Source organism: Pipistrellus kuhlii, unplaced genomic scaffold (genome assembly GCF_014108245.1).
Source record: "Pipistrellus kuhlii isolate mPipKuh1 unplaced genomic scaffold, mPipKuh1.p scaffold_m20_p_3, whole genome shotgun sequence".
Classification (NCBI taxonomy): Eukaryota; Metazoa; Chordata; class Mammalia; order Chiroptera; family Vespertilionidae; genus Pipistrellus; species Pipistrellus kuhlii.
In genome coordinates this window covers 13,619,456-13,637,042 of record NW_023425529.1, presented here as the reverse complement: position 1 = coordinate 13,637,042, position 17,587 = coordinate 13,619,456, and the positions used below count along the sequence as shown (strand labels likewise).

Below are 17,587 nucleotides of genomic sequence, written 5' to 3'. Positions count from 1 at the left end.
AATTTGTAAAGATAGTTTTTATGTTACCTTTTTGATAATGTGTTTGATTACTGTTTCAGAAGTCAGTGTAATGAATAAAATAAGGAAGAATAAGCTATCTAAAGCAATTTATTTGATGAAGAAAGCGCTTCTAATATTTGAGAAAGATGCAACCTCTACCTCTTCACATAACCTTTTGATGGTAACAATATATCCTTGCTTCTTTTAGTCTTGACATACAACTTCTGTTAAGTGAATGATTTACTTCCCTTTCCTAAAAATAATGTGTTGTCCTTAACATTAATTATGAAACTTCAGGTTTACCAAATCTAGTGATCTGAGAAGAAACAGTCTTGAGCAAAAGTAGGTTTATAGTTGTTCATATGGAAAAGAATACAATCCTATATAATAAAAGCCTAATATGCTAACTGATCATCTAGTCATCTGTTCAACCAATCAAAGCATAATATGCCAATGATTTGCTAAGGCCAATCAACTGCTTGGTTGCTATGATGTGCATTGACCACCAGATGCTCTGACTGGTAGGTTAGCTTACTGGTGGGGTCTAGCAGATCATGACTAAGGGAGACTGAGTGAGATGGGTCAGACATGCAGTGGAGCCCTCCTGCAGTCCCTCTCCAGCTGGCCAACCTCCCGTGTCCCTCTCTGGCCCCAGTCATGCACTGGTGGGGTCCTTGGCCTTGCCTGTGCCCTCTCATAATCTGGGATCCCCCAGGGGATGTCAGAGAGCCAGTTTCAGCCCAATCTCACAGCAGGCCGAGGGACCCCACTGGTGCATGAATTCTTGTACTGGGCCTCTAGTAATTAATAAATAATAATAATTACTTAATGAATATAATGAACATAATGAAGATAATGAATAAACTGTGTGTTTCACATACAACTGTAAACCTACTTTTGCCACAGCCTGTATATCTCCAGTCCTGAACTCTCCTGAAATAAGAAATTTGCTTTCTGTATAGATTGCTCTGTAGGTGCAACTTGGCATGGGAAGTCAAATGAAATCTGAAGAATTCAAAATAAGGGAATTTGTAGAATTTAAGTGACACTGTACCAGCATAATGCAGTTCATTCTATGGAATTAAAATACCATCTCTTCAATTGGATATTGCTAATTTATGAACCAATTATCTTGTCTCATTCTGGCCTGGAAATTATTCTGTCTTTTTGCTTACTCATTATATATTGATTTTAGAGTTTAAATTCATGAGGGAAATAACTTTTCAAGTTATGGAACCTTTTATATCTTCCCATTCCCCTTTGCATTATCCACACAAATTTGGTTGTATTGTCTGAGTGAATGGCACATGATGAGGCAGAGAATAATGCTACAAGTAGATTGGCTGATAAGGGAAAGAAAATGTAGGTCAATGTTAGGGGGAAGATGCAGAGTTAAGAAGCATTTTAGAGAGAAATTTTAGCATATTTACATGATAAGAATGAAAACCCAGAAGGAGAGAAATTGAAGATATGACAGAATGGTTAATATATAAAGTGGAGTCTAATAGAAGAGGGAAGGAGGATGAGACTGAAAGCACAGATAAAATGAATCATTTTAAATGGAGGGTGGCCTCTGATACAGAAGGGAAGGTGAAAAGAACAGATACATGTTTAATTAAGTCTGTTGGCAGAGGCAGAGTTGAGTTGATATCCTTTTACCTCAATCATCTGATAAAGTAGGAAGCAAAAATATCTGCCAAGAATAGTGAGTGAGGGTGGATAGTTGGATTGAGGAGAGTAATAATGATTGGAGAGTGGAGAGGTATGGATGAGAGAGAGGTGACTCCAACTTAAAGAAATGACAGAACGATGAAGTCCTAGCTGAGATTAAAGTCTGAATTTTTTATAAGCATGGTGGTGGGGCATTATCTTGGCGTGGTATTTTATTTTATTATTTATTTATTTATTATTGGGTACTCCTGACCTGAGGATGTTTTTTTCCCATTGATTTTTAAGAAAGAGTGGATGTGAGAGAGACACATTGATTGGTTGCCTCCTGCACACATTCGTCTGGACCGTGGATCCATTGTGCAACTCAAGCACATTCTCTTGACTGGGAATCAAATCAAGACCCTTTGGTGCATGGTCCAATGCTCTAACTACTTAGCAACACTGGCCATGGCTTGGTGTGATATTTTTAGTAGCTGTGACAGCAGACTATTTGGAACAGAAGAGTTTTGTATAGGGTTGGATTTTTTTCTTAAAGGAAAGCTCTGTCTTCCTACCACTGAGATTAGGGAACACACTGGAGATGTGGGAAGTCTGAAGTTTCCACATTCTCCTTGTGCATCTTTTCCTTTTCTTCCTTTCTGAGTCATCCTCCTTAAGGATTTTCACCAACTATTTATTTTTTAATCTTTATTGTTGAGATTATTATAGATGTCCCTCTTTTTTTTCTTCCATTTCCTGCCTCCAGTCCCAGACCATCCCCACTCTATTGTCTGTATCCATAGGTAATGCATATATGCATGTAAAATTTTTGTTTAGTCTCTTCCTACCCTCTCACTTCCCTTCCCTCTTAGAATCATCAGTCTGTTCCATTTCCATGTCTCTGATTCTATTTTATTCACAGTATTTTTCTATTCATTAAATTACTTATTCATTTATTTTTATATTCAATTGTTGATAGGTATGTATTTGTTGCAATTTTGTTGTTCATTTTCTTCTTCTTCTTCTTCTTCTTCTTCTTCTTCTTCTTCTCCTTCTTCTTCTTCTTCTTCAACACCCTTCAACATTTTATATAATACTGAATTGGTGGTGATGAACTCCTTTAGTTTTTTCTAGTCCATGAAGCTCTTTATCTAACTTTCAATTTGACAATGGTATGGGTATTCCCTTGTGGGTAACTAACTGCTTTTCTCTTGCTGATTTTAATATTCTCTCTTTGTCGTTAGCCCTTGGAATTTTAATGATGATGTGTTTTGGTGTGGTCCTCTTTGGGTTCCTCTTGTTTGGGATTCTCTGTGCTTCCTGGACTTGTAAGTCTATTTTTTTTCCACCAGGTAGGGGAGGTTTTCTTTCATTATTTCTACAAATTGCTTTTCAATATCTTGATCTCTCTCTTCTTCTGGCACCCCCATAATGCAAACGTTGGTACGCTTGAAGTTGTCCCAGAGGCTCCTTACATTATCTTCATATTTTTGGATTTTTTTTTTCTTTTTTCTCTTCTTGTTGGGTGTTTTGGTAATTCATATTTCAAATCATTGATTTGATTCTCAGAATCATCTACTCTACTCTTGAATCCCTGCATATTATTTTTTATTTCAGTCACTGTATGATCAATTTCTGATTGATCCTTTTTCATTTTTTGGGAGGTTTCTAGTAGATTCTTGAGTAACCTTATAATTGTGGTTTTGAACTCTATATCCAGTAGTTTTCTTTCTTCCATTTCTTTCATTTGTGACATGTTTATTTGTCTCTGCATTTTGGCTGCTTCCCTGTGTTTGCTTCTATGTATTGGGTAGAGCTGCTATGTGTCCTTGAGTTGGTAGAGTGGCTTTGTGTAGTAGGTGTACTATAGGGCCCAGTGGCTCAGCCTCCCCAGTTACCTAAGTTGAGCACTCTAAGTGTACACATTTATGGGCTGTGAGCACGGTCTTATAGTTGAGACTTGATTGCTGTTGGTGCTGTTGGGAAGAATTGACCTCCAGGACCAGCTGTGACTATAGTGGGAGAGCTGCTATGCAGGAGATATTCCTATGGAGCAGGACTTTTCTTCATGGTGGCTTTGATGCTCACTGAGTTTTCCCCTTGAGTGTGCCACTTATAAATGTGTAGAGTTGTAATCTGTTATGGTCTGACACTGACTCTTGGGTTTCCAAGGAAGTGCAAAGTCAGCCACTGCCTGGGGCCACCAAGCAGGAGTTACAGAGAGATCTTAAGATTTCTCCTTTTTGTATGGGGTTTAAAAGTACCCACATAAGACCCAGTTATGAAGCAGGGCAGGCTGGTGCTGGTGCCAGGTCTTGGGTCTTTTATTGATAGGTTTGGGGCTCCCTTACCCAGTTGTAGCTTGTTTGGGAAATTTTAGCCTGAGAAAGGACAGGCCATCCTTATGCAAAACACACTGCACACAGCTTGAGTGGGGTTGTAAATTGGATGAGGTGAAGTTTTAGGGAATAACCAGAGAGGAGCAAACAGATATGGAGGTCCCAGCATAGGTACAATGATCCTGCAAGCACATTCATCTGGAAGAAAGCTGCCCCTGAGTTCCTGCCCCAATGCCAGTTTCTCCTCATATGTGTCTATGATCCCCAGAGCCTCGCTCTGTTCCTGGAGCTCAGAGGAAGAGGGACCTTATAAGTTCAGATTGTGGTGCTGGCCTTTTAAGAGGAACAGCTGGATCTCCATTAGTCTGTGTGTCACTGAGCCCCAATCTGCAGTGGTTTTTATAGCCTGTATTTATTAGTTCTTCTTATTGCCCTTAGGGACTTCTTCTTTCAGCTCTGGGACTCTGAGATGGAGGTCTGGTGTGTGGTTGGGGACCCCTTTCTCCTCTGCATGGCATCTGTAGAGACAGACAATCTCCATCCCAATTAAAAAAGCACACCTGGGTGACAAATCAGCCTGTTTCATGCCCTGCACCTCCTACCAGTCTCAGTGTGTCTTCTTTACTTCCTCCTCCATTTATTTCTTAAGTGAAACTATTTTAATTAAGAAAAATTATAGCCAAAACTGGTTTGGCTCAATGGATAGAGCGTTGGTCTGCGGGCTGAAAGGTCTCAGATTTGATTCCGGCCAAGGGCATGTACATTGGTTGCTGGCACATCCCCATTGGGGGGTGTGCAGGAGGCAGCTGATCGATGTATCTCTCATCGATGTTTCAAGCTCTCTATCACTCTTCCTTCCTCTCTGTGAAAAATCAATAAAATATATATTTAAAAAAAGAAAAATTATAAACATAATGTCCTTTGAGGATAGATTCATAGCATGCATTTTGAGACCTTACTTTTTATGAGTCATCCTCCTTAAGGATTTTCATCATCTAGCAAGTACTGAATATTTGTTTAGAAGTCCTGAAATCTTCTACCTTTGCTCCTCAGTGGTAGTATTTTTTTTTATCCAGTGTTAAGGCTTAATGATCAGTCTTCAGCGTACAATGATATTATGGCTCAAACGATTGCCAAACTTTCTTTCCTTAAAAAATACAAATAGATTTCTTTCTTTTGGAAATTATTTTGTGGTGGTGCACATTACAGAATGTTTTACATTATTATGATCTTGTAATTAAGTTTTCCCCAAATCAGTAACTGATGCGTCACCCAATATGAAATGGTTTGAAAAGCCAGATCTTTTCAGAACTCTTAAATAATTCATAACCTGTTTCAGTTTTTTCAAAAGAATCCTGACCTTGTGGAGCTGGATAATATCATCAGGTGTCTATTTCATTACAAATTAATTAAAGGTGGACATACTTGTAATGAATGAGGGACAAACCTTCCTAGTTCACTGTTAGCTTTTCAAATTAGATGAAAATTTTCTTGGTTATGGGTTCTTCATTTTTCCCATTTTCCTGTCTTGACTTATGGGAGTTTATATTGGCTTTTTACACATTATATCTCAGGTTTATTTTAATGGATTGCACCTAGAATCATTTGAGATGTCTTTGATCTTCTAACAGTCATTGTGTGACTTATCATCATTGCCTTTGGAGCCCATCCACTGAGTATTCAACATCTTTGCAGATGGGATTTCTCATTGGAAAGAGGCAGTACCACTCCTCCATCTATGTGCTAATTATTACCAGGACAGGGTTGTTTACTGTTCTTTTTTGTTCAGCTTACATTTCTCCTTCTGAACATCACCTCTTTAGTAATTTCTTCTTCCCACTAGATGTAATCAGGTGGGACTTTTTCAGGGGCTTTCTTCCCTGCTAGCCCTGATGAGGACTAGTGATGGAAGCTGGCCAATTCATTGCTACCTTTTTGGAATCTGAATATTGAGCAGAGGAATAAAAAGATTAAAACTAGTTTGTGTTTATTCATTCTAATGCGTGTGTCCTGATCAGACAATTATAGTTTTGTTCTGTAGACCTGCCTATCTTTGTGGACCTGCTCTTGTCCAGGCCTGGTTTTCCTGTTACTTCTGTTGCAAAGAACCCCAAATGATGCATCTAATTTTCTCCTAATATTATTTGTTGGAACATAAACAAATAGATAGCTGAGATGATCTTAGCAGTTCCAAATTCTGGTAATAATGCTTCAATTTTAAGCAAAGGAACATTATGAGTTAGCATATTTATTTTTATAATTGACATGAACTCTAATTTTATGCTCCTGTTTTGAAACCACAACTAATGAAGAAGTTACTAGAAGTTCTAATAACTCTTGCCTTTAATATTTCCTAAATTTATATCTTGAGGTCCCTTAAATACCACTCTGTTAACTATGATAGCAGTGATTGGATTACTGAGCATAATTGTTTTATTTATTTTTATTTTACTAGAGGCCTGGTGCATGAAATTTGTGCATTGGGGGTGGGAGTTTCCCCTCAGCCCAGTCTGCACCCTCTCCAATCTGGGACCCCTCGAGGGATGTCCGACTGCTGGTTTAGGCCCGATCCCAGGCAGTCAGACATCCTTCTCATAATCCTAGACTGCTGGCTCCTAATTGCCTGTCTGCCTGGTCACCCCTAACCATCCCCCCTCTCCCCCGGCCAACCTGATTGTCCCTCACTCTTCTGTGTGCCTGCTGCAGGCACCAGGGACTGGGGGTGGAAGGCTTTTTTCCCTCTCCCAGGCCGCAGCTGCAGTCGCTGGTGCCCAGGACTGCGAGCAGGCAGCTTTTCTTCCTCCTGGTTTTGTCCAGGCCCAGCTTTGTTAGAAAGGAGGTCCGGATGGTTGTCTGGAAGACATCCATTCTAATTCGCATATTACCCTTATATTAGTATAGATTACTATTACTCTATCTCCTACTTCAAGCACTCTGGAATGTTCTGTTTTGTCATATCAGAATTATTTTTGGTGCTCTAGGCATATTTTTCTCTATCAAGCTACACATTTCTTTCCCTGATTTTTTCCCTCTTATATCTATCCTATAAATTGCATATTTTATTCTAAGCAATATTTCTTCCCAGGATTCTTAGATATGAGTTAATGTACTTTCTACCTCCTTCTGAATTATGCATAATAGTGTTAAGAACCCAGATTATACCTCAGGGAGATCTACTAGGAAACTAGTAAATATAGCACTTTATCATTGCAGTTTTTTGATAGTTTCTGTATGTCTTAATCATGTCCTTGAAGATTGCTCTATATCTTACTAAAGTGTTTTGCTGCAGTGAGGCTATTAAGCCATCATCAAATGTATTTGTCAACCTGTCCTCATAAACATTGAATAAGTTCTGAAAAGAGGCAGATCTCAGATTCTGTGATGAAAACAATAGGCAGAGAGATTTTATTTAGTCAACAATATTTTGGACTTCAGTGGTATTATTTTGGGGCACATTGCAGCACAAACCTCCATTAAAAAAACACTCAGAACTTACTTACTTTGTGAATGGGTAGAGGAGCCTCTTTCCATTGAAGTTCTGGTGGCTGATTCTTTCCCTGTGATAGGTAAAGACTCATTTCTTCTTTTAAGCTAAGTAAGGCCTCTGATTTGGCAGGCACTCTGCTGGACAGCGAGGATATAGCAGTGAGGATATAGTTATTTTCCATTATTTTCCATGTCATGGAAAACCCATTTCCTCTTGACCTCTGATTAGGGAATTGTCTATATTTCAGAGCTGCAATACTTTGGTGTTCTAGGTCATTGCTGTCATAGCCATTTTCATGTCCACGTTGATAACACTTTCACAACTTATTAGAGCTAGTTTCATGAGAATTTTTCTTTCTTGATTTTTTGGGGACTTTGTCTCTGATGATATTTCCTCCTTTCTATCTGAGAAACTCCCTTTAAAAAGCCCCTAGTCACTTTCTCATAAATGGAATCTTATTAGCATCTTAATAATTTGGTTCACTAAATTAGGGTGTTAATTTCTAACTATCATTAGGGTTTACTTTGAGTCCTATTATAGAATTAATCTGATTTACCTAGATCAAAGACTTTGTTTTAGATTTTTCTTCTATCACTTTCAATGAAACTGTGACATTTTTATTAACACTTTAGTATTTTTATTCACCTACTTCAAATCAGGCCATGGGATTCTGAATGTGGGATGATAAATTAAAATCGATCAAGACTTAATCAGAACATCTTAAACATGATTTCTTAGAATGCATAGATTATCCTCTTCTGTCATAATTTCATACATCTTTCATTCAGAATATAATTATCGAACCTAAAGAGATAACTACAACACTGTCCTTGTCATTAAGACACTCATTAGTTAGAGAGTATGGACAGTCATGTTCACAGGTGCCTTATTGCATAATAGTTATTCACACTAACATAAAGATTGTGTGAAATGAAGAGAATGAGTACATAAATCATGGGACTTATCTTGGAAGAAGTCAGCGGAGGAGATGTGTGAATGTGTCTTGAAACACAGAAGAGGGTGTAAGACCGTCCAAGAAGAGGAAAATGCAGGGCAAAGGCACAAAAGAATATAGTAGAAATTATCTGGGAACGAGTGACTTTTTTTTTCCTTATGGTTTTGGAGGTTAGGTTGGACAGAGTGGTAGCTATGGGAGGAGAAAAGAGTTCAGGGGGAGAAAAGACTGGAAAGTATAGTTGTAATCAGAATTAAAAAGGGCTGTGGAGGAGTTTGCCCTGTAGCCAGTATGGAGGAGCCATTGATGAGCTAGGCAAGTGGTCGACAAACTGTGGCTCTCAAGCCACATGTGGCTCGAGAACCGCAGTTTGCCTCTCTCTTGACTAATGAGTTTGCGGACCACTGAGCTAGGCAACTGAAAGTTTAAGAGTTTAGAGGCTGAGAGGAAAGGCAGGAGGCTGATCTGCTCATCTAAATCAGTGGTTCCCAGTCCCTGCTGCACTTCAGAATTATCCTTGGCATTTGTTAACAATAGATGGTCAAGCTGCGCTGCCAGTGATTTTTATTAAGTGGCTTTAGAGTAGGGAGAGACTATCTTAATTTTTAAATACACTTCATAGATGATACTGATCAACAGCCACGTTTGAGAAATGTCTGTGTGATAGCCCATGGCAGGAAGTTTAAAAAGATCTCAGTTGGGGTCGCGGTTATGCAGGGAGAAGCTGCTAGTGTCAAGTCAGAAGATGCTCCTTTCTAGCTGCCTGAGCATGAACACTGAGGCAAATTTTGGGAATAAATGTAGAAAGCCCAGAGCATTTGATTATTCAACTGAGATGGAGTCAAAAGCAGTCTGTGTTAATACCAAGGCCAGTGAGCGTGTGGTGCTGGCATATTTTCAGGCTCCAAACATAATCCGGAGGAAGGAAATGGCTCTAGATTCTAGACTTTTAAGGCATTGGTCCCTTTCCTTATGTTGCATAACTTTTCTTAGGCTGATTTTTACTGATTCTTTTGCAACCTGAATAATCATAGTCTCCACAGCCTGTGATGCAAATGAAGGCACATGAACATTTAATCTTCAAAATGTAATAGATTTTTTAAAGTTCTCACCTGAAGATACGTTTTTATTGATTTTCAGAGAGGGAGGGAGAGGAAGAGAGAGAGAAATAGAGAAAGAGAGAGAGGGAGACAGAAATATCCATATGTGGGATACATTTACCCGTTGCCTCCTGTAAGCACCTCAGGCTAGGGATCAAACCTTCCACCTAGGTATGTGCACTGACTGGGAATCAAACCCACCACCTTTGTTGTATGGGACAATGCCCCAACCAACTGAGCCACTTGGCCAGGGCCAAAATATAATAGATTTTATTTCCCTTCTGTTCAACTAGGAACTTCTTCCCTCAGAATTTTCCCACAGTTACCTGGGGAACCTACTTACCTTGTTCAACTCTGGCCTCTTTCTTATCAAACTGCCACTTGTTGCCTTTCCAGGGAGCCCTGCTCTGTGGGCATATCTGCCTTCTCAGAGGGCCGAGGCTGGCCTGTGGTCTGTGGCAGAGGGTCGATGGGGGAATGAGCCTCTGCCCAGCCCCATGCTGGTTGCGTCCACTGAGCTGAACTGGAACTTGACTTTCTCATAGTCTTTTATGACACAGTCCCTTCGGCTTCTGGCCCTTACTATTTTCCATCCATTTTCTTCAACCTGCGCCCCCCCCCCTCCCCCTTTGACCCCTCCCCCCCCAGTTTGATTGAATGAGTGGAAAAGAGGAGATAATGGAGGATAACAGATGCCATCTTATCTCCCTGATTGACTGGTTTATTCATTCTGTGATGCAACAGTTACATCAAGCACCATGAGTACATAAATTAGCTTTTGCCTGGCCAGTGTAGCCCAGTGGCTGAGCATCAAACTATGAACCAGGAGGTCATGGTTCGAATCCTGGTCCTGGCACATGCCTGGGTTGCGGGCTTGATTTCTGGGGTGGGAAGGGGGGCGTGCAGGAGGCAACTGATCAATGATTCCCATCATTGATGTTTCTATCTTCCCCTCTCCTTTCCTCTCTGAGATCAATAAAAATATATTTAAACAAGTAGCTTTTGATGGTAAACTTTTGATGGTCTCTGGCACATAGGCTCTGGAAGCGTAGTTATCATATATCACCCTTCTCACAAGATGGAATGTTTGTCCTGTGCAGATGGCTAAGACTCCTGAACTGTAAGTGTAGAAAAATGTTCAAGGTCTTCTGGCACAGAATAAGTGGAATTAAAACACCATGTATTGCTAGAGATAAATTTTAATCATGACTAATGATTTTTAGACCTTATGTCCACCATTTTTAATAAAAAATGAGAAGTTAATTCTGACCTCAGTTTAGGCCAAGCTTCAATATTTCAGGGAAAAAGTATGATGCTACAGTTTTATAGTCTGCACTCCCATTGGGGATGGGTTTACCCACTTAGCTTTAAATATCAATCTGATGCTTATGACTCCCAGAGCCTGTCTCTAGTCTTATCCTTTCTTTTGAGCTTGAGTCCAGCTTTCCAAATGAAAGCTTTAAATTCATCAGGTCTTCTGTAGGGGAAACAGCATGGGTTTTGTATCTGAGAGAAGTGCATTTGACATTTGGTGGACATTTTGTCTCTCCATCTTCTGGATTTTCTCTCTAGTGTTTATTAAATTTGCTAGAACTTTCAGAATAAAAAGGAATAGTAGCATTCTGTCTCCTCCTGGATGTTACTGATGAATCTTTTAGTGTTGCATGATTTTCTCAGTGGGCTAAAATTAGTATTTTTTCTCCTGCTTAAAGAAAGGGCTCTCCGAGTTTATTGAGCTTTGCCTCCAACCCCCAGCTTTATTGAGTACAATTGTCTAATGAGATGGTAATATATTTAGAATGTACAATGTGATTATTTGATATATTTATTGTGAAATGACTACCTCAGTCAGGCTAATTAACACATTTATCAACTCACATGGTTACTTTTATTGTGTGTGTGTGAGAACTCTTAAAATCTATTATTTCATAAATTTCAAGTGTTCAATACAGTCTTATGAACTATAGTCACAATGCTGTACCTTAGATCTTTAAAACTTATCTCATTTTATAACTGAAAGTTTGTATCCTTGACCAGCATCTCACCTTTCCCCAATTTTACTTCTTCCTTTATGATTTGGGTGTTTTTTACTTCATTTTCTTTTCTGATTGCTGTGGCTAAAATATCCAGTATCATGTTGAATAGGAGTGATAAGAGTGGGCACCCTTGTCGTATTCCTGATATTGAAGGGAGCACTTTCAACCTTTCACCATCGATGTGATGTTAGCAGTGGGTTTGTTATATATGGCCTTTATTATGTTGAGGTACGTTCTTTCATATGCAATTTGTTGAGAGGTTTTTATCATAACAGGATGTTGAATTTTGTCAAATTTTGTTTGGGTTCTACTGAAACGATCACACCCCCCTCCCCCATTTTCTTAATGTGTTGTATTGCATTTATTGATTTGAATCCTATTTATATTGAACTATCCTTGAATCTCAGGAGTAAATCCTGCTTATTCACTGTGTATGATTCTTTTGATATACTGTAAAATATGGTTTTCGAATGTTTTGTTAAGGATTTTTACATCTATGTTCATCAGGAATATTGGTTTGTAATTTTCTTCTAGTGTCCTTTTTTGGCTTTAGTATCAGGGTAATGCTGACCTTGTAAAATCAATTTGGAAATGTCCCTTCTCTCCAAGTTTTGGAAGAGTTTAAGAAGGGTTGGCATTAATTATTTTTTACATCTTTGGTAGAATTGACTAGTGAAACTATCCGTTTCTGTGTTTTTCTTTAGTGGGAGTTTTTTTTATTACTGACCAATTTCTTACTTGTTATTGGTCTGTTCATATTTTCAATTTCTTCATGATTCAATATTATACCATAAGAAGATTGCTCTGTGTTTTAAGTGCAGTCATATTTCAGATTTTGTTATCAAAAGTTATAATAAATTTGTAAAATTATTCAAGAAGCTATCTCTGTTGTTAGAAAATTTTAAAATGGCATAGGAATTATTAGTTCTTTGATATTTGAAATATTTTCAAATGAAATTAGTTGAGCCTGACACTTTTGTGGGAAGTATTTTTGGGATATATTTTCTAGTTTCTTCCATCATTATTTCTGTGTTTAAGTTTTCTGTTTCTTCAGTCAGTTTGCTGATTTTATACTTTCATCCTTAATGACCATTAATGTAAACTTTTTCATGGGCTTATTGGCCATTTGTATATCTTGTATGGAGAAATGTTCATTCAAAACCTTTGTCCATTTTTAGTGGGGTTATTTGTTGTTTTATATGAATTTTTAACAGTTTTTTTTATATATCCTAAATGCAGGCCTCTTATCAGATGTAATATGTATAAATATTTTGTCTCATTTTGTCAATTGTCTTTTCACCTTTTTGATGGTATCATTTGAAGCTTTTAAATTTAATGAAGTCCTAATCCCAGATCATGAAGATTTACTCCATTTTCTTCTAAGAATATTATTTTGGCTTTTACACTTGGATCTGTAACTAATTTTGAGTTAATATTTGTATTTGGTGTGATGTAGGGGTCCAAGTAAATGTCTACTGTAATTACCCCGGTACTATTGAATATATGTTGGAAAGGCTATTTCTTCTTTATCATTCATTGAATTTGAATGTTTGCATAGCTTTCTGCTTTGGAGCTCAATTAGAGTGCTCTTGCCCTTTAATTTAATTTAAAAGAGGAGTTTAACCCATTTACATGTAATATTATTGCTGATATAGTTAGTCTTATTTTGAATATCATTTAGATCTTCTGATTTCTATGTTTTCTTTCCTTTTATTGCCTTTTCTTCAGGTATACAGAATAAGTGTTTTTTGTTTGTTTGTTTATTTTGTTTTTAAACATATTTTATTGATTTCTTTACAGAGAGGAAGAGAGAGGAATAGAGAGTTAGAAACATAGATGAGAGAGAAACATCAGTCTGCTGCCTCCTGCACACACCCCACTGGGGATGTGCCCGCAACCAAGGTACATGCCCTTGACTGGAATCGAACCTGGGACCCTTGAGTCTCCAGGCCTTCTCTATCCACTGAGGCAAACTGGTTTTGGCAGAGAATAAGTGTTTTTAACTGTTCTATTTCTTCTTGCTAAGAGGAAGAAATTCTCAATAATATTCACTTAAAAACAGCATATACCAATAGTCTCATTGTTTGAAAGTTACATTTCAAGTTGCAGTACGAGTAGGTGTACAATTCACTGGTATAAATGTAGATGATTGTATAATGAACTTTTTAAGAACAATGAAATTCGATAATAGATATCCAGAGGTTTTGATTAAAAATGAAATGTCTCATATTAAATATAATAATGATAAACAAATTAGACATATATATGACACTACTGCCTTATTTAATAACTATTTTTTTACTTAGCCTTATTTAGTAGCTGTTTCTTTAATTTCTGCAAAATCACTCAGTGCTTGTATACCACCAAGACTCAAAGAACTATATATAGCAAGATAGCGTTATTTAACATCACTACAAATATAAGTGAAATTAAAGCTCTTGAAATATATTTTTCTGTTTTCACACCTTATTATAGGAAGCATATTCTTTAATTGAGAAGGTTGAAGTAGGACAAAATGCTCAATATCTGTATCAGAAAAATATGGAAAGTTCAACAAAAAAGAAAAGCAGAATCCCTCCTCCACCTATCCTGCTATCCCGAACTCATTGTTCTGTGACATTGAAACCTGCTTCATTTATTTCCGATGTTAAGGTATGTTGTCCACCATGATCTTTACTTCAGGCAAAGCAACACAAGTACTTTTATGACTGTAATGATTGATACTTTTATTGCTTTTAGGGCCTGACTAATCTTATTTGTAAGCACCGAACACTGGATTAATATTCTGATGTAGTAATTGTTCTTAGTTTCTTCATGATCTTTTCCTTTTTATGCTGTTTCCCTTTATGCTCTTTATTGACCTGCTATACCCACATATATGGTAAAGAGAAACAGTAGAGAATCATTTGTAAGTATCTTCATTACCATGACAAACTAGTAGTCATACACAGACATTCTAGTGTGACACTTGAAGAGGATAGATGACACTCTCAGAGCCAATGATAGAGATGATATTTGGGGATGGTGAATTGAGTCATTCTTTCCAAAGTTCCTCCAAGTAAATGAGGATGGTTTTAATACAAACATACAAATGACAGTTTCAGCTGTATTGTAAGTCACACATTTTTATGTATTTATTGAAGGATGTGCTCTTTTTTCCATCTCCAATGCCTTGGAACTCAGCCTAAATGTTACTATAACTTGAGATTTTAATTTCCTCACAAACATTTGGTTCTACCTAATTTATATTTTAAATATTACCTTCTCTTCTTTTGGATGATCAACAACATTCTCTTTGATGTTATATAAAAAATATAGTGTGTCTTTAATTCTCTTTAGGACATCTGCTTGAGCTTATATTGACTTGGTATAGTGGGGAGGGTATGGGCTTTAAAGTCAGAGGCAAGCTTAAAAATTCCAGCTCCACCTGCCAGCAGTAGGACTCTCTAGGAAATCTGATTATACTTCATGAGGTGTTTTGTTGTGCTTTCATTTGTAAAATATGTTTACTGTGAAAATTAAATGAAATATTATGTAATATTCTTGGTATATTAACTTTTCCCCTCATATCTTATTAAATATATGTAGTAAATTTTTCTAAAAGCAATTAATTATGTAACCATGATTACATGATTTAATTTTATTTTTTAACACAATTTTTCCAATGAGCATTGAGTATCTATCATCTATAAAGCAGTGTAAGGTAATTGAGTTATAAAAATAAGCACAAACAAACATGGTTCTAGTCTTTGAGGAGCTTTAGGCTGCTGGTAGGTGGACATCAGTGAGAAGTAATACCATCTTCTCAGTGCTTTATAATTGGGGGAATAGAAATATTGTCAGTCTTACATCTAACTGCGCTATAATAAATGCATTATTCTGATTGCTAGCCATTTTAAAGTTCAACTTTGGATTTTTCTGGATCTGTTGAAAGAATAGGGAGTCACTGATTTTAGAAATGTAGTGAAGAACTATGACTGGATAATTTACCAAGATACTTTTATTTTCCAATGTTTTGGTTTATTTTATCAAAATCTTATTTTTAAGTATTTCAAATTAGTGACTAGTTTATTTCATAATGCTTAGAAATAGAAAGATATGCGTTCCATATTTGACTTGTAATTGTTGGACTTATCACTTACCACTTTATATTAAATTTTTTTTTGTTTTTAAAAAATATATTTTTATTGATTTGAGAGAGGAAGGGAGAGGGTGAGATAGAAGTATCATTGATGAGAGAGAATCATTGATGGGCTGCCTCCTATATGCCCCACACTGGGGATCGAGCCCACAACCTAGACATGTGCCTTGACCAGGAATCAAACTGTGACCTCCTGGTTCATAGGTCAACACTCAAACTCTGAGCCATGCTGGCTGAGCCACATTATATTAAGTTATACAATATGTGTGAAACACGCAATTACTTAGTTGCCGACCCACTATAATACATTAGCAGAGTTGTATACTCTAGGAAATTACCTTCTGCTTCCTACTGAGCAGCACTAGATGGTGCTATGGTCTTAAATACATTTACTGGTTTGAGGATTCAGCCATCTTTTGTTTGATCAAAACCACTGTTAAGGTATTTGTTTCATTAAAACCTATTTTAATAGTTGAAAGTGCTGATGATATTTATACAGGTTTACTTCTGAAGTTTAATGATGAAGTGATGATTTATTTATGGTGTCATTGCTCTTTGGTAGATTCTAATCACACATTGCTTCTTATAAGTAATTATATAAACCAAGATGTTTTCATCTGTGGAACAAAATATAAAGCCTGCTTATAAATATGCTTTTAGAGAGAATTTTACTCTTCAAATTCCAGTTGACAAATAGAGCTTAGCTTAGAGCAATAATGGTCTACATCATAAACATAAACTTTCTATTTCTTCTCTTTACAAAAAATGGTAATTTTTTTTTTTGCATGAGTGGTCAAGGAAAGTTAGTTTTTCATTTTTGTGTGAGATTCATCTGATTTCTTTTCCCATCCTCCAGCTTCCAAGTTCCGTCAGGGCTCTCTGTCCTTAGAGTTCTCCTGCCTTTGTAGATGGATCCTTAATCACTTGAGAAAAATTTTTTTTGAAACACAAAGGTTTGGCCACCTGCATCAGAAATTCTTATTCACTGAGGCCATGCAGGCTTGGGTGTATGTTATTTTTTTAAAATGGTTGATTCTTTACAAAGCATACTTTAAAAAGTGATTCTGCTGCATAGTCTGAGTTGACAACTACTTGTATAGACAAGACACAATTAGGATTTTTCTGTTGACCCAGAAGAGATAGCAGGCTAAGCTATGAGAAGCCTTTACTTCTTAGAGAAGTTTGCATTTCGCTTGTCATCCAGTTCCCTTGTAATTTAGGAGTTGAGATGTACAATTCCTCTGTTCCTAACCCCCGGTCAGTATGGTGCCTAATAATGCTGGTCCCTAGATATCAACTTGCTCCCTTTCCTTATACTGAGAATAGTTCATTACAGAAAAGAATTTCCATTATTTTGACATTTTGGCAGAAGGGCCATTGTCTAGGCATTTAATCAAGTTTAAGTTTGGTCGTTTTAGTAGAATATGTATTTTGCTTTTGGTTTATGCCTATATTTAAGAATTATCAAAAGGATATCAGAAAATGCATGCACTGGAGAAAAAAAAATTATCCATACTCTTACCACTTTATTACCCCAAATCTTCCGCTATTCTTATTTACGAACAGTTTCTTCCAGGCTTTTATTTTTTTATATGTATTTTTATATTTTACATCAAATAATATGATTTAGTATCTTGCTTCTTTTTCTATTCACTTTTTTGTCATCTATTATTTAATAAAATATGAAAATCATCCCAGTGTTGGTCTTTTTCCCCAACAAGATTAAGTCATCTTTGGAGTCACTCCCTGACACTATCTGATCTTGGGCCAGTGATTAAACATCTTGGTGTCTTGATTTCCTGAAAAGCAAAATGACAAAAGTAATCCCAATTTATAGTGATGTTGTGAATATTAGAAAGCATATGTAAATTTCCTAGCA

At 37.0% G+C, this 17,587-nt stretch overlaps 1 protein-coding gene across 1 annotated transcript in view; it reads left to right on the top strand.

Annotated features, from left to right (window-relative positions):
• The window catches only part of CFAP54 (cilia and flagella associated protein 54), a 243,255-nt gene that overhangs the window by 50,868 nt on the left and 174,800 nt on the right, over positions 1 to 17,587 (top strand). Inside the window, exons 19-20 of the mRNA XM_045587640.1 lie at positions 60 to 181; positions 14,043 to 14,219. Coding sequence (XP_045443596.1) covers positions 60 to 181; positions 14,043 to 14,219 — 299 coding nt within the window. The remainder of the gene's footprint in view (positions 1 to 59; positions 182 to 14,042; positions 14,220 to 17,587) is intronic.